This window comes from Salmo salar, chromosome ssa15 (assembly GCF_905237065.1).
Source record: "Salmo salar chromosome ssa15, Ssal_v3.1, whole genome shotgun sequence".
Lineage (NCBI taxonomy): Eukaryota > Metazoa > Chordata > Actinopteri > Salmoniformes > Salmonidae > Salmo > Salmo salar.
The window spans coordinates 60,003,749-60,015,770 of NC_059456.1; the positions used below are offsets into that span (position 1 = coordinate 60,003,749).

General features: G+C 42.0%; 1 protein-coding gene across 2 annotated transcripts in view; it reads left to right on the top strand.

Moving 5' to 3' along the window:
- Window positions 1-12,022, top strand: part of LOC106571794 (pleckstrin homology domain-containing family G member 1) — a 117,389-nt gene that overhangs the window by 69,953 nt on the left and 35,414 nt on the right. For both annotated transcript variants that reach the window (XM_014145252.2, XM_014145253.2), the window contains exon 2: window positions 898-1,439. In XM_014145252.2, the coding sequence (XP_014000727.1) occupies window positions 898-1,439 (542 nt within the window). The remainder of the gene's footprint in view (window positions 1-897; window positions 1,440-12,022) is intronic.

The following is a 12,022-nucleotide window of genomic DNA, read 5'->3' on the forward strand; positions in this document are numbered from 1 at the left end:
TGGACGTGTGTGTGTGTGTGTGTGTGTGTGTGTGTGTGTGTGTGTGTGTGTGTGTGTGTGTGTGTGTGTGTGTGTGTTCACAGACACAAGGTTATGTCGGCACCAATCTGTCGCCTAAGACGCACACACACAGCCCCCTCTCTTCTAGAGAAATAGGGCTTTCATTCATTGCTCGAGAGAGGGAATATTCTCACCATTACACTGTTAATCTGGTCATTAAACCCCCTCTGTCTCTGGGTTGGCTGTTACAATCTTCCTCTTTTTCACTCACTCTCTATCTTGCTCTGTTTTTGTCTCCCTCTCTCTGTTTCCCTCTTTCTTTCTCCCTCTCTGTAAATGACTCAGTATGATCATCATGGCTTGGCAGAGTGCTTATTTTTGTGCATGTTCAAAGCCTTCTTAACTGGCCATAGTGTGAGTGAAAGACATAGGCGTCAGTTTCAGAAAGGCTGGACGCCACACTCTTATGCCTGTGGTCTGTTTTTCAGTTGCAATCCTGAACAGATCACCACTGTATGAGACATGAACACGATGTGTGTTTTCTGCTTTTGCCGGTAGAGTTGAGGACATGGCTCCACTGTCACTAGCTTTTTTGCTGAGTGAGTGTGAGTGTGTGAGAGTGTGAGTGTGTGAGAGTGTGAGAGTGTGTGAGAGAGAGAGAGAGATTTCCAGTGGCCAGTTAGGCTGTGGCCTGGCAAGCTTTCCACTTGGAATCCAGATAGGGGCACTGTGGGGGGAAAAAAACAATTCAACTTGGGGGGATAGTTGAGGCCTTTAAGCATTTTTCTGTTCTGTGAGTATTGACATTCATTGCTCTGTACTTGATGAGAGGACAATGATAAAGGTCTCAGTTTTCACACCTTCCTTTTCTCTCCCTTTCTCTCTTCCTCCCTTCAGACGATTACACGGATGCCCTCCCTCCTCTGCCGGACATTCCAGACGCCGACTCGGTCCTAAGCTCCGTGGGCATTCCAGGTCGCTTCCGCCACTCCAACAGCCGCCACGCCCCCCTACGCTACTGTTCTGCCCACAGCATGGACTCCTCCCCCGACAGCGGCGAGCGTCCAATCAGCTACGGCTCCACCTCTTCCTCCGCCTCCTCCCGGGACAGCCACTGCTCCCTGGGCAGCCGCTCCACCTTAAGCCCCTCCTCTCACTGTCATCCCGCTTCGGACCGCGACCTGGACTCCGGGGCGATCTGGTTGGAGCTGGTTCCAGCTAGGCAGCTGGGGTGTGGGGATGAGGAGGAGAGGAAGGATGGCGGGATAGAGACAGGGAGAGAGATGGTTAAACATGGGTCTGCACAGACCCCACAGTCAGACACAGAGGCTGGGGAGAGGTCCAACCCGGGGCCCAGGGTGCTGTATGTTGACAGGGTGGTTCAGGAAATACTGGACACTGAAAGTACCTACGTAGAGGACCTGCACAGCATTGTACAGGTGAGGAACATGGTACCACACAACCACTGGAAAGATACACCAGCTATCTCAGTAGGATAGCACATACAGTACAAGACTAACTGGCATGGTACAGATAGCATAGTAAAGAAGAATATTACAGAACATCATTACTATCATACTAGTCAGAACCTGTGTAAGAAAGAACACGAGTCAAGATGGGTGAGTGTGAGGTCCACAGACAACACCCATATCCCGGTACACAGGAGTAGTTAACTCGGGTTACTATTTCAGGGGGGGACATAAAAATGGGAGGATTTCAATTACTAGTTTGGAGTTGACAGTCAGAGACCTCTCCTAGTGTTTCTCCTGCAGGGATTTCCTGCCACACGTGACACAAACACCTTGTTGCCGGCCTGGCGTCCCTCTTTCTCTCTCTCTGTAGCTCTTAACAGGGTCACTTGTGTGTACGGATGGGGTTAGGCAGGGTAACCCGACACTCTGCCTTTGTCCAGCTGTTTTACACACACACACACACACACACACACACACACACACACTGCTGACAACGACTAGGTTTGAACTGCAAATACACATTCATACTGATATACACGCGCCCGGTGCCTTTAAATGTGTTTCTGTCTCTGTGTTAAAAGAAATGTATGGTTGGAGTAAAGAGGAGGGGAGTGCGTGCGTGTATTAAATGATATGTCTCAGGAAGGGCTCTGATACACAATATAATTTAGTGCGTGATCATCCCTGTTCATGTGTATGTGAAAGTAGGGCAAACATTGGCATTAAAGAAGATTGATATCAGGCCCAGTTTGTTGATCCAATATGATACTGAACAGATGAAACGTGAGTGTGACACAGTAATGTGGGGCTGAGTTTTCTCTCCCCCATCGTCCCTTTCCTTCTAAGTGACACTTCCTCTCTTCCTCTCCTGGTCTGAGTCTAGACTGGGGAAGTATGGGGTAGGGGGGTAGCGGGGTCATAGGCGGAACGGTTGTCGTCTATAAGAGGACCCATCTAGCAGGAAACCCTTACAGAAAGAGAGGGATAAGGGATTGAGGGGAGGGGAGGGGGTGAGGGAGGAGTATGAGAGTTTGTTTGAAGGAAAAGTCTGCTTCCTCCCACCCATTCTCCCTACCCTATCCCTTCTCCCTCCGTTCAGGGTGAGGAGAAGAGGAAAGGGTGAGAGAACAGTGCTGTAGGAAGAGGGATTTAAAGCTGTGATAACAATGTCTAAAGTAGGTTAGCTAAACACTGAGCAGAGCTGAGGAGCACCACTTTAAAGGCGTATACTCCCCTTATAAAGACCTGTATTCCTTAATGAACTTATACCCTTATCAATACCCTTATCAGATCTATGGGGCAGGACACCCACTCTTCCACTACACTTTTAGACAGGAACATAATTTTTCACCCCTTAACTTCAATATTTGTCAACCCTGCCAACGCTTACTGCTATTAACCCTTTGACGAGTACAATCACATATTTGTGATCTTTGTTGAGTGGTCCCTGCAGCGTACCATCGCAAATATGTAATTGGAAAAGTAGCAACAGAATGTATGATGCAACAAACGAGTCTAAACAACATTCTTGTCTGAAAAGCACCTAAACAAAGTTTTGTACTGATGGGAAATTAAGGTCTTCACAACTTTATTCCTCAATTTCATGTTTTATTGTAAAAGATAAATGCGAACTTCATCATCAATGCATTACACGGAACACATCCACAGCCAAACTCATTCCATAAACCAGTCTAAATAACAGGTTGTGCTGACAAAAAAACAGCAGCTAAATTCTTTGATGGCAGCCATGTTTGTTTATGTTTGACAAGTGAAATCTCCCTAATCCGAGAATGCCGTTCACTATAAGACGCAAATTAACAAAGTCAAAGTCAAAGATGGCTGTGCCCATTGCATGAGAAATATTAACTTAGTTTGACCACTTTTTAGCATATTACAAATATTTGATCAAATCAAATCAAGCTTTATTTATACAGCACATTTCAGACATGGAATGCACGACAATGTGCTTCACAGGAAAAAACAAATATATTTACTACACACCAAACATAAGAGGATAACAATAAAAACTGAACAACTAAAACACTCTTAGGAAAAGCAAAGCTAAAAGGTATATTTTAAATATGTCCACAGTTTCGGGTCCCCTCAGGTTCTCTATATTTTGGTCACATTCCTAATATGTGATTAAACATTTAGTTCAGAATCTAAAATAACACCTAAATCTTCTATGTACTTGTTACAGTGTATACAAGAACCGGAGCACGTGACTTGACAAGTCGTTTACAGTTTTTGACTAATCACAAAGCAAATAAAATGTTATCACCTCACAGATCATCACCCCCAGCTCCGACTGGGAAAAATCATTTTAAACAGTGATCCAACTCAGAAATCAACTCGAACTCGGACCTATTTCTAGAGCTCTGACTTTCTGACCTGAAGATCATTGACGTCATGATTTGACCTCATATTTCCCAAATGTCTTGAAAGCACCATAAGTCAGTCAAGTGAACCATCCCTTCACCTTGTTTTGTAATAATTTTTGGTCTGACAGATGCTTACGTGACAACGAGAATGCATTGTATAATGTCAACAAACATGGCGCCACACATAGCTGCCAAATAGCTTAGCATTTCAACAGCTCATCATAATTAGTACAACCTTCAAAAATGTATTTTACACACATCATATGTGTCCATTAAAATCTATGCAAGAATCGGAATGCATGATTTGTCACCAGAACTTGAAAACGTGAATAAAAGCGTAAATACATTATGGGGATCCTGAGTGGCACAGCAGTAAAAGCAACTGCAGCACAGGGTTCGGATTCAAACCTGGGCTATATCACAACCGGCCGTGATCGGGAGTCCCATAAGGCAGCGCACAATTGGCCCAGCATCGCCCAGGTTAGCAGAGGGTTTGGCCGGGGTAGGCCGTCATTGTAAATAAGAATTTGTTCTTAATGTTGAGGACAGACGTTCCGCTAGCGGAACGCCTCACCAATAATCAATGGTCGAGAGTGGTGCAAAATACAAAAAACCTTAAAAATGCTATAACTTCAATTTCTCAAACATATGACTATTTTACACCATTTGAACGATAAGACTCTCGTTAATCCAACCACATTGTCCGATTTCAAAAAGGCTTTACAGCGAAAGAAAAACATTAGATTATGTTAGGAGAGTACCCAGCCAAAAATAATCACACAGCCATTTTCAAAGCAAGCATATATGTCACAAAAACCCAAACCACAGCTAAATGCAGCACTAACCTTTGATGATCTTCATCAGATGACACTCCTAGGACATTATGTTATACAATACATGCATGTTTTGTTCAATCAAGTTCATATTTATATCCAAAAACAGCTTTTTACATAAGCATGTGATGTTCAGAACTAGCGTTCCCACCCAAAACTTCCGGTAAATTTACTAAATTACTCACAATTAACGTTCACAAAATACATAACAATTATTTTAAGAATTATAGATACAGAACTCCTTTATGCAATCACTATGTCAGAATTTAAAATAGCTTTTCGGCGAAAGCACATTTTGCAATATTCTGAGTACATAGCTCAGCCATCACAGGCTAGCTATTTAGACACCCGCCAACTTCAGGGCTCACTAAACTCAGAATTACTATTAGAAAAATTGTATTACCTTTGCTGTTCTTCGTCAGAATGCACTCCCAGGACTGCTACTTCCACAACAAATGTTGTTTTTGTTCCAAATAATCCATAGTTATATCCAAATATCCCCGTTTTGTTCATGCTATCCAAAGGGTAACGCGCGAGCGCATTTCGAGACAAAAAAATTCTAAATATTCCATTACCGTACTTAGAAGGATGTCAAACGCTGTTTAAAATCAATTTTTATGATATTTTTCTCGTAAAATAGCGATAATATTCCAACCGGACAATGTTGTATTCATTCAAAGAGGAAAAGAAAAATGGCGAGGTCTCGTGAACGCGCATCTCCAATCTCTCTGTCACCAGGCAGTCCACTGACAAACTGTGCTGCTGTTATCTGCCCAGAAACAGGAGACGCGTCAATCCGGTTTCTGAAGGCTTTAGAGAGCCAATGGAAGCCTTAGAAAGTGTCACGTAACAGCTCAGATACAGTAATTTCGATAGAGATGCAACAGAATGACTGCAAATTGTCAGACAGGCCACTTCCTGCTTGGAATCTTCTCAGGTTTTTGCCTGCCATATGAGTTCTGTTATACTCACATTCACCATTCAAACAGTTTTAGAAACTTTATGGTGTTTTCTATCCAAACCTACTAATTGTATGCATATTCTAGTTTCTGGGCAAGAGTAGTAACCAGATTAAATCGGGTATGTTTTTTTCACCCGGCCGTGAAAATACTGCCCCCTATCCACAACAGGTCACAACTGACTTGCCTAGTTAAATAAAAGTTAAATAAATGAAATTAATTCATGAAAAATGCTACTGTAGAAACGACAACACGATATATTGAAAATAAGGCACTTACTTTGATTGGAACACACACATCCAAAGTTAATATTTGTAAGGAAATCAACAATGAAGGCAATGCGGGCGCTAGCCAGAAAATGCGCCAAAAATTCAAAATCAAATAGCTAAATTATCCTTAGTATGACATTTTAACTTCTTGGGGCTATGTGGGATGCTAGCATGCCACCCGTGGTGCACCCTATCAACAGCAGGTGCATTTCAAGAGCGGCAAATTTGAAACCAAATAAATGTCAAAATTCAAATTTTTCAAACATACAACTATCTTACACCCTTTGAAAGATAAACATCTCCTTAATCTAACCACGTTGTCTGATTTCAAAAAGGTTTTACGGCGAAAGCATAAAGTTAGATTATGTTAGGAGAGTACATTGACAATAGCTGTGTGTAATGTTTTGTCAATTCAAAGACAGGCGTCACCAAACCATAAAACCAGCTAAAATGATGCACTAACCTTTTACAATCTCCATCAGATGACACTCCTAGGACATTATGTTAGACAATGCATGCATTTTTAGTTCTATCAAGTTCATATTTATATCCAAAAACAGCGTTTTACTATGGCATTGATGTTGAGGAAATCGTTTCCCTCCAATAACCGGCAGTCAAGTCAGCACCACAAATTAAATAATTAAAATTAGAAAACATTGGTAAAATATTATATTGTCATTTAAAGAATTATAGATTTACATCTCTTGAACGCAATCAACTTGCCAGATTTAAAAATAACCTTACTGGGAAATCACACTTTGCAATAATCTGAGCACTGCGCCCAGAAAAATATGCTTTGCTATACAGACAAACGGCCATGTTGGAGAGATCTAAAATCGAAAATACTATGTAAATAATCCATTACCTTTGATTCTCTTCATCAGATGTCACTTCCAGGAATCCCAGGTCCATAACGAATATAGTTTTGTTCAAAAAAGCTCATCATTTATATCCAAAAAGCTCCGTGTTGTTAGCACATGATCTAAGCCAGCCGGACTTCTCGTCATGAACGAGGGGAAAAAATATATTTACGTTCGTTCAAACATGTCAAACGTTGTATAGCATAAATCATTAGTGTCTTTTTTAACCAGAACATGAATAATATTCAAGGTGGACGAATGCATTCTCTTTTATAACGTATTGGAACGAGGGTACCCAACATGAACTCGCGCGCCAGAGTCTAATCGGCCATCACCGTTCCATGGCTCTTGTTCGGTCAGATCTCACAGTAAAAGACTCAAAACACTTTGTAAAGGCTGGTGACATCTAGTGGAAGCAATAGGAAGTGCCAAAACATTAGTCAACCCCTGTGTGTTTCAATGGCATAGGCTTAAAGGTCATTCAACACATCAGGTATCCACTTCCTGTCAGAAAATGTCTCAGGGTTTTGCCTGCCAAATGAGTTCTGTTATACTCACAGACACCATTCAAACATTTTTAGAAACTTTAGGGTGTTTTCTATCCATATATAATAAGCATATGCATATTCTAGTTACTGGGTAGGATTAGTAACCAGATTAAATCGGGTACGTTTTTTTATCCAGCCGTGAAAATACTGCCCCCTAGCCCCAACAGGTTAAAACAATTCTGTATAGCTTAGTAGAACACCCCCCCCCCCCCCCCATTTGATATTTGATGTTGAACAGGAATTTGGGATTACACAGGGAAAATCTCTGTGCTTCTGGGGATTCTCAGCAGAGACTATGGTATGTGAGGTTCCAGAAAGGGAAAATGGATGTTTGGAGTTAGCGTGTCCTAGTGAATTGGCTTTCACATGGGCGTATGGAGTGAGGAGACTGTGTATCAGTGTGTGTTAGATTTGGAGAAATTGAGAGAAAGTGTATGTGAGTGTTAACCTCTCTAGGTGTGTGTTAACCTCTCGTCCCACCTACTCAACAGCCAGTTGAATCCCGTGGCACGTTATTCAAATACCTTAGAAATGCTATTACTTCAATTTCTCAAACATATGACTATTTTACACCATTTTAAAGACAAGACTCTCGTTAATCTAACCACACTGTCCGATTTCAAAAAGGCTTTACAACGAAAGCAAAACATTAGATTATGTCAGCAGAGTACCCAGCCAGAAATAATCAGACACCCATTTTTCAAGCTAGCATATAATGTCACATAAACCCAAACCACAGCTAAATGCAGCACTAACCTTTGATGATCTTCATCAGATGACAACCCTAGGACATTATGTTATACAATACATGCATGTTTTGTTCAATCAAGTTCATATTTATATCAAAAACCAGCTTTTTACATTAGCATGTGACGTTCAGAACTAGCATACCCCCCGCAAACTTCCGGTGAATTTACTAAATTACTCACGATAAACGTTCACAAAAAACATAACAATTATTTTAAGAATTATAGATACAGAACTCCTCTATGCACTCGCTATGTCCGATTTTAAAATAGCTTTTCGGTGAAAGCACATTTTGCAATATTCTCAGTAGATAGCCCGGCATCACAGGGCTAGCTATTTAGACACCCACCAAGTTTAGCACTCACCAAAATCAGATTTACTATAAGAAAAATGTTATTACCTTTGCTGTCTTCGTCAGAATGCACTCCCAGGACTTCTACTTCAATAACAAATGTTGGTTTGGTCCCAAATAATCCATAGTTATATCCAAATAGCGGCGTTTTGTTCGTGCGTTCAAGACACTATCCGAAGTGTAAATAAGGGTCATGCGCACGACGCATTGCATGACAAAAAAATTCTAAATATTCCATTACCGTACTTCGAAGCATGTCAACCGCTGTTTAAAATACATTTTTATGGCATTTTTCTCGTAAAAAAAGCGATAATATTCCGACCGGGAATCTGTGTTTAGGTTCAAAGACGATAGAAAATAAAAACATGGGGTCGACTCGTGCACGCGGCTAAGCCCATTGTCCTCTGATAGAGCACTTTCCAAAAGCGCTAATTACATCATTCAGCTTTTTCCCGCCTTCTGAGAGCCTATGGGAGCCGTAGGAAGTGTCACGTTACAGCAAAGATCCTCAGTCTTCAATAAACAGAGTCAAGAAGCTCAAGGAATGGTCAGACAGGCCACTTCCTGTAAGGAATCTTCTCAGGTTTTTGCCTGCCATATGAGTTCTGTTATACTCACAGACACCATTCAAACAGTTTTAGAAACTTTAGGGTGTTTTCTATCCAAAGCCAATAATTATATGCATATTCTAGTTACTGGGCAGGAGTAGTAACCAGATTAAATCGGGTACGTTTTTTATCCGGCCGTGCAAATACTGCCCCCTATCCCCAACAGGTTAAAGGGATAGTTCACCCAAATTGCAAAATTATATACTGGTTACTTTACGCTGTAAGGTAATGTATGACAACAATCCATGCTTTGGTTTAGTTTCCCTCTCACTGTTTCCAAATGCTAATGTTTTAGCATTTGTGGTACAAATCCCATTCAAGTCATGGGATCAATATCATTTTTCGTGCATCCAAATCTTGTTCAAATCTTTCAAAAGTATCTCAAATGTATTGTGAAGCTCAACAAAGTCACTTATAGATTATTTGAACATGATGCTAATATCGGTCCCATGACTTGAATGGAAGGAAAAACAATCCCTTTAATGTGTAACGTGTAAGCGTCAAATGCAGTTTATATTTTGTCGAAGAAGCTTAGCTGGGAGTGTGTGTGCGTGTGTGTATAGCTGCTTGTGTGTCTGAGGTATGTGTGTTTAGCATGCTGTGGGGTTTTAACACTGTGTGTTTGTGTGTGTGATCAGGCTCAGACTAGGCTGTGTTGATTGACTGGGTCAGGACAGGCCACATCTGTGACCCGTGGCTAAAAAGTCTCATCTTACTCCTTAACCGTGGCCAATGACCCTAACCCAACCCTAAACATGATCTTGGTCCCCGACCCTGACTCCACCAACCACCATTATCCAAGCTGTAAGCCAAAACTCCAACCAAACTCTTACCTCCAAACCTGACCCTAACTCATTGCCCTGAAACCCCTATATCTGCCCATTCACCTTTAAATCCTCCATATGAACATTCACCCATGCTCTGTTACACAATGGTTCAGTCTGAGTTCCCCTCTGGGTGATTCTAGTTGGTTGTGTCTGTCACTGCCCAGGAGAAGAGAGGATGACCTCACCAAACACCAAACAATCAAATCTACTGGCCAGGGTGCGGTCTTTACAGTCATAATAACCAGGTCAGGATTAGAAACCATGCACACCAGCAGATGAGGGTGTGTGTGCCCTGTGTGTGTGCCCTGTGTGTGGGTGGACAAACTGAGTGTAGGACAGCCTAGTTATTTTTTCTGCTGTAATGCAATAAATGGCTTGCACCCACACAGTCTGACAAGTCTGTTTTTAAAAGTTGTTACACCTCCATAAAGATCCATTTTCACTCTACATTTACATTTACGTCATTTAGCAGACGCTCTTATCCAGAGCGACTTACAAATTGGTGCATTCACCTTATGATATCCTACGTCGTTTCAACATGGCTGGTCCTACCTGTTTGTGGTTAGGACAGCTGTGTAGATGCTGAGCTGGAAAGTGTGTGTGTGTGTTGCATTTCAAGTTGTGTTTGTCACATGCACAACTACAGAATATCAAAAAGAGTATAGCTAATAAGACAAAAAACCCACAAAAAATAAGAGGAAACTAATACAGGGTAAATTTACAGGGATACTGGAGTATTTGAGGTAGATACGATACAGTGTGTAGGCAGAGATTAGAAGAAAGTGTGTGTGTGTGAGAGAGGTAGAGGGGGGTGTTGACACAGTGTGTGTTTGGGGTGAGACGTAGGTTGGCTACTTTGTGTAGCCTGCAGGTATAGATGTTATCAGTGTGAGAGAATGTACTGTACACATCCAACGAGACAAAGGAGAGATGAGTGGAGAGACAGGAGGAGGGAGAAAGTGTGTGTGTGTGTGTGTGTGTGTGTGTGTGTGTGTGTGTGTGTGTGTGTGTGTGTGTGTCTGTGTGGAGAGAAAGCCAAGATGCATAATCACCATTGGTAGCTGAGACCATCTGTCTCCGCCTGCATTAACACAGTACACAGTATCAGTTCCTTAGACAGTGCTCTACAAGCCTCTCACCAGTGTATCCTGTCCTATTGGCTTTGGACACTCTGTAGGCCCGTTTGACATTTTGCTGTGCTGGGTAAACAGCCATCTGTATTACGCACTGAAGAGTCTGTAGGCGGATTGAGACTGGAGAAGTCGGGGAGAAGTGTGGCTGTGGGCCCAGTTGTTTTACTAGACAGAAACTCGGTTCAAGTGTGAAGTGTGTTTCTTAGCAGTGTTAAAGCAGATTGAATGTGTGAGCTGAATAAGTGAAGTGTATATGGTCTCAAAGAGTTTGCAATGATGTGGTTATTTATGAGCGGTGAGTGTGTTTTTGTCTGTGTGTGTGTGCGTATTCAGTGTGTGTTTCATGGTGGGTTGGCAGGGTGATGCCAGGGAGCATGTCGGGCATACTGTCCTTCTCACATGACTGATGATGGGATATCCTTTGATACACTTTGATGTACAGTGGGGGGAAAAAGTATTTGATCCCCTGCTGATTTTGTACGTTTGCCCACTTACAAAGAAATGATCAGTCTATAATTTTAATGGTAGGTTTATTTGAACAGTGAGAGACAGAATAACAACAAAAAAATCCTGAAAAACGCATGTCAAAAATGTTATAAAATGATTTGCATTTTAATGAGGGAAATAAGTATTTGACCAATCTGCAAAACATGACTTAGTACTTGGTGGCAAAACCCTTGTTTGGCAATCACAGAGGTCAAACGTTTCTTGTAGTTGGCCACCAGGTTTGCACACATCTCAGGAGGGATTGTGTCCCACTCCTCTTTGCAGATCTTCTCCAAGTCATTAAGGTTTCGAGGCTGACGTTTGGCAACTCGAACCTTCAGCTCCCTCCACAGATTTTCTATGGGATTAGGGTCTGGAGACTGGCTAGGCCACTCCGGGACCTTAATGTGCTTCTTCTTGAGCGACTCCTTTGTTGCCTTGGTCGTGTGTTTTAGGTCATTGTCGTGCTAGAATACCCATCCACGACACATTTTCAATGCCCTGGCTGAGGGAAGGAGGTTCTCACCCAAGATTTGACGGTACATGG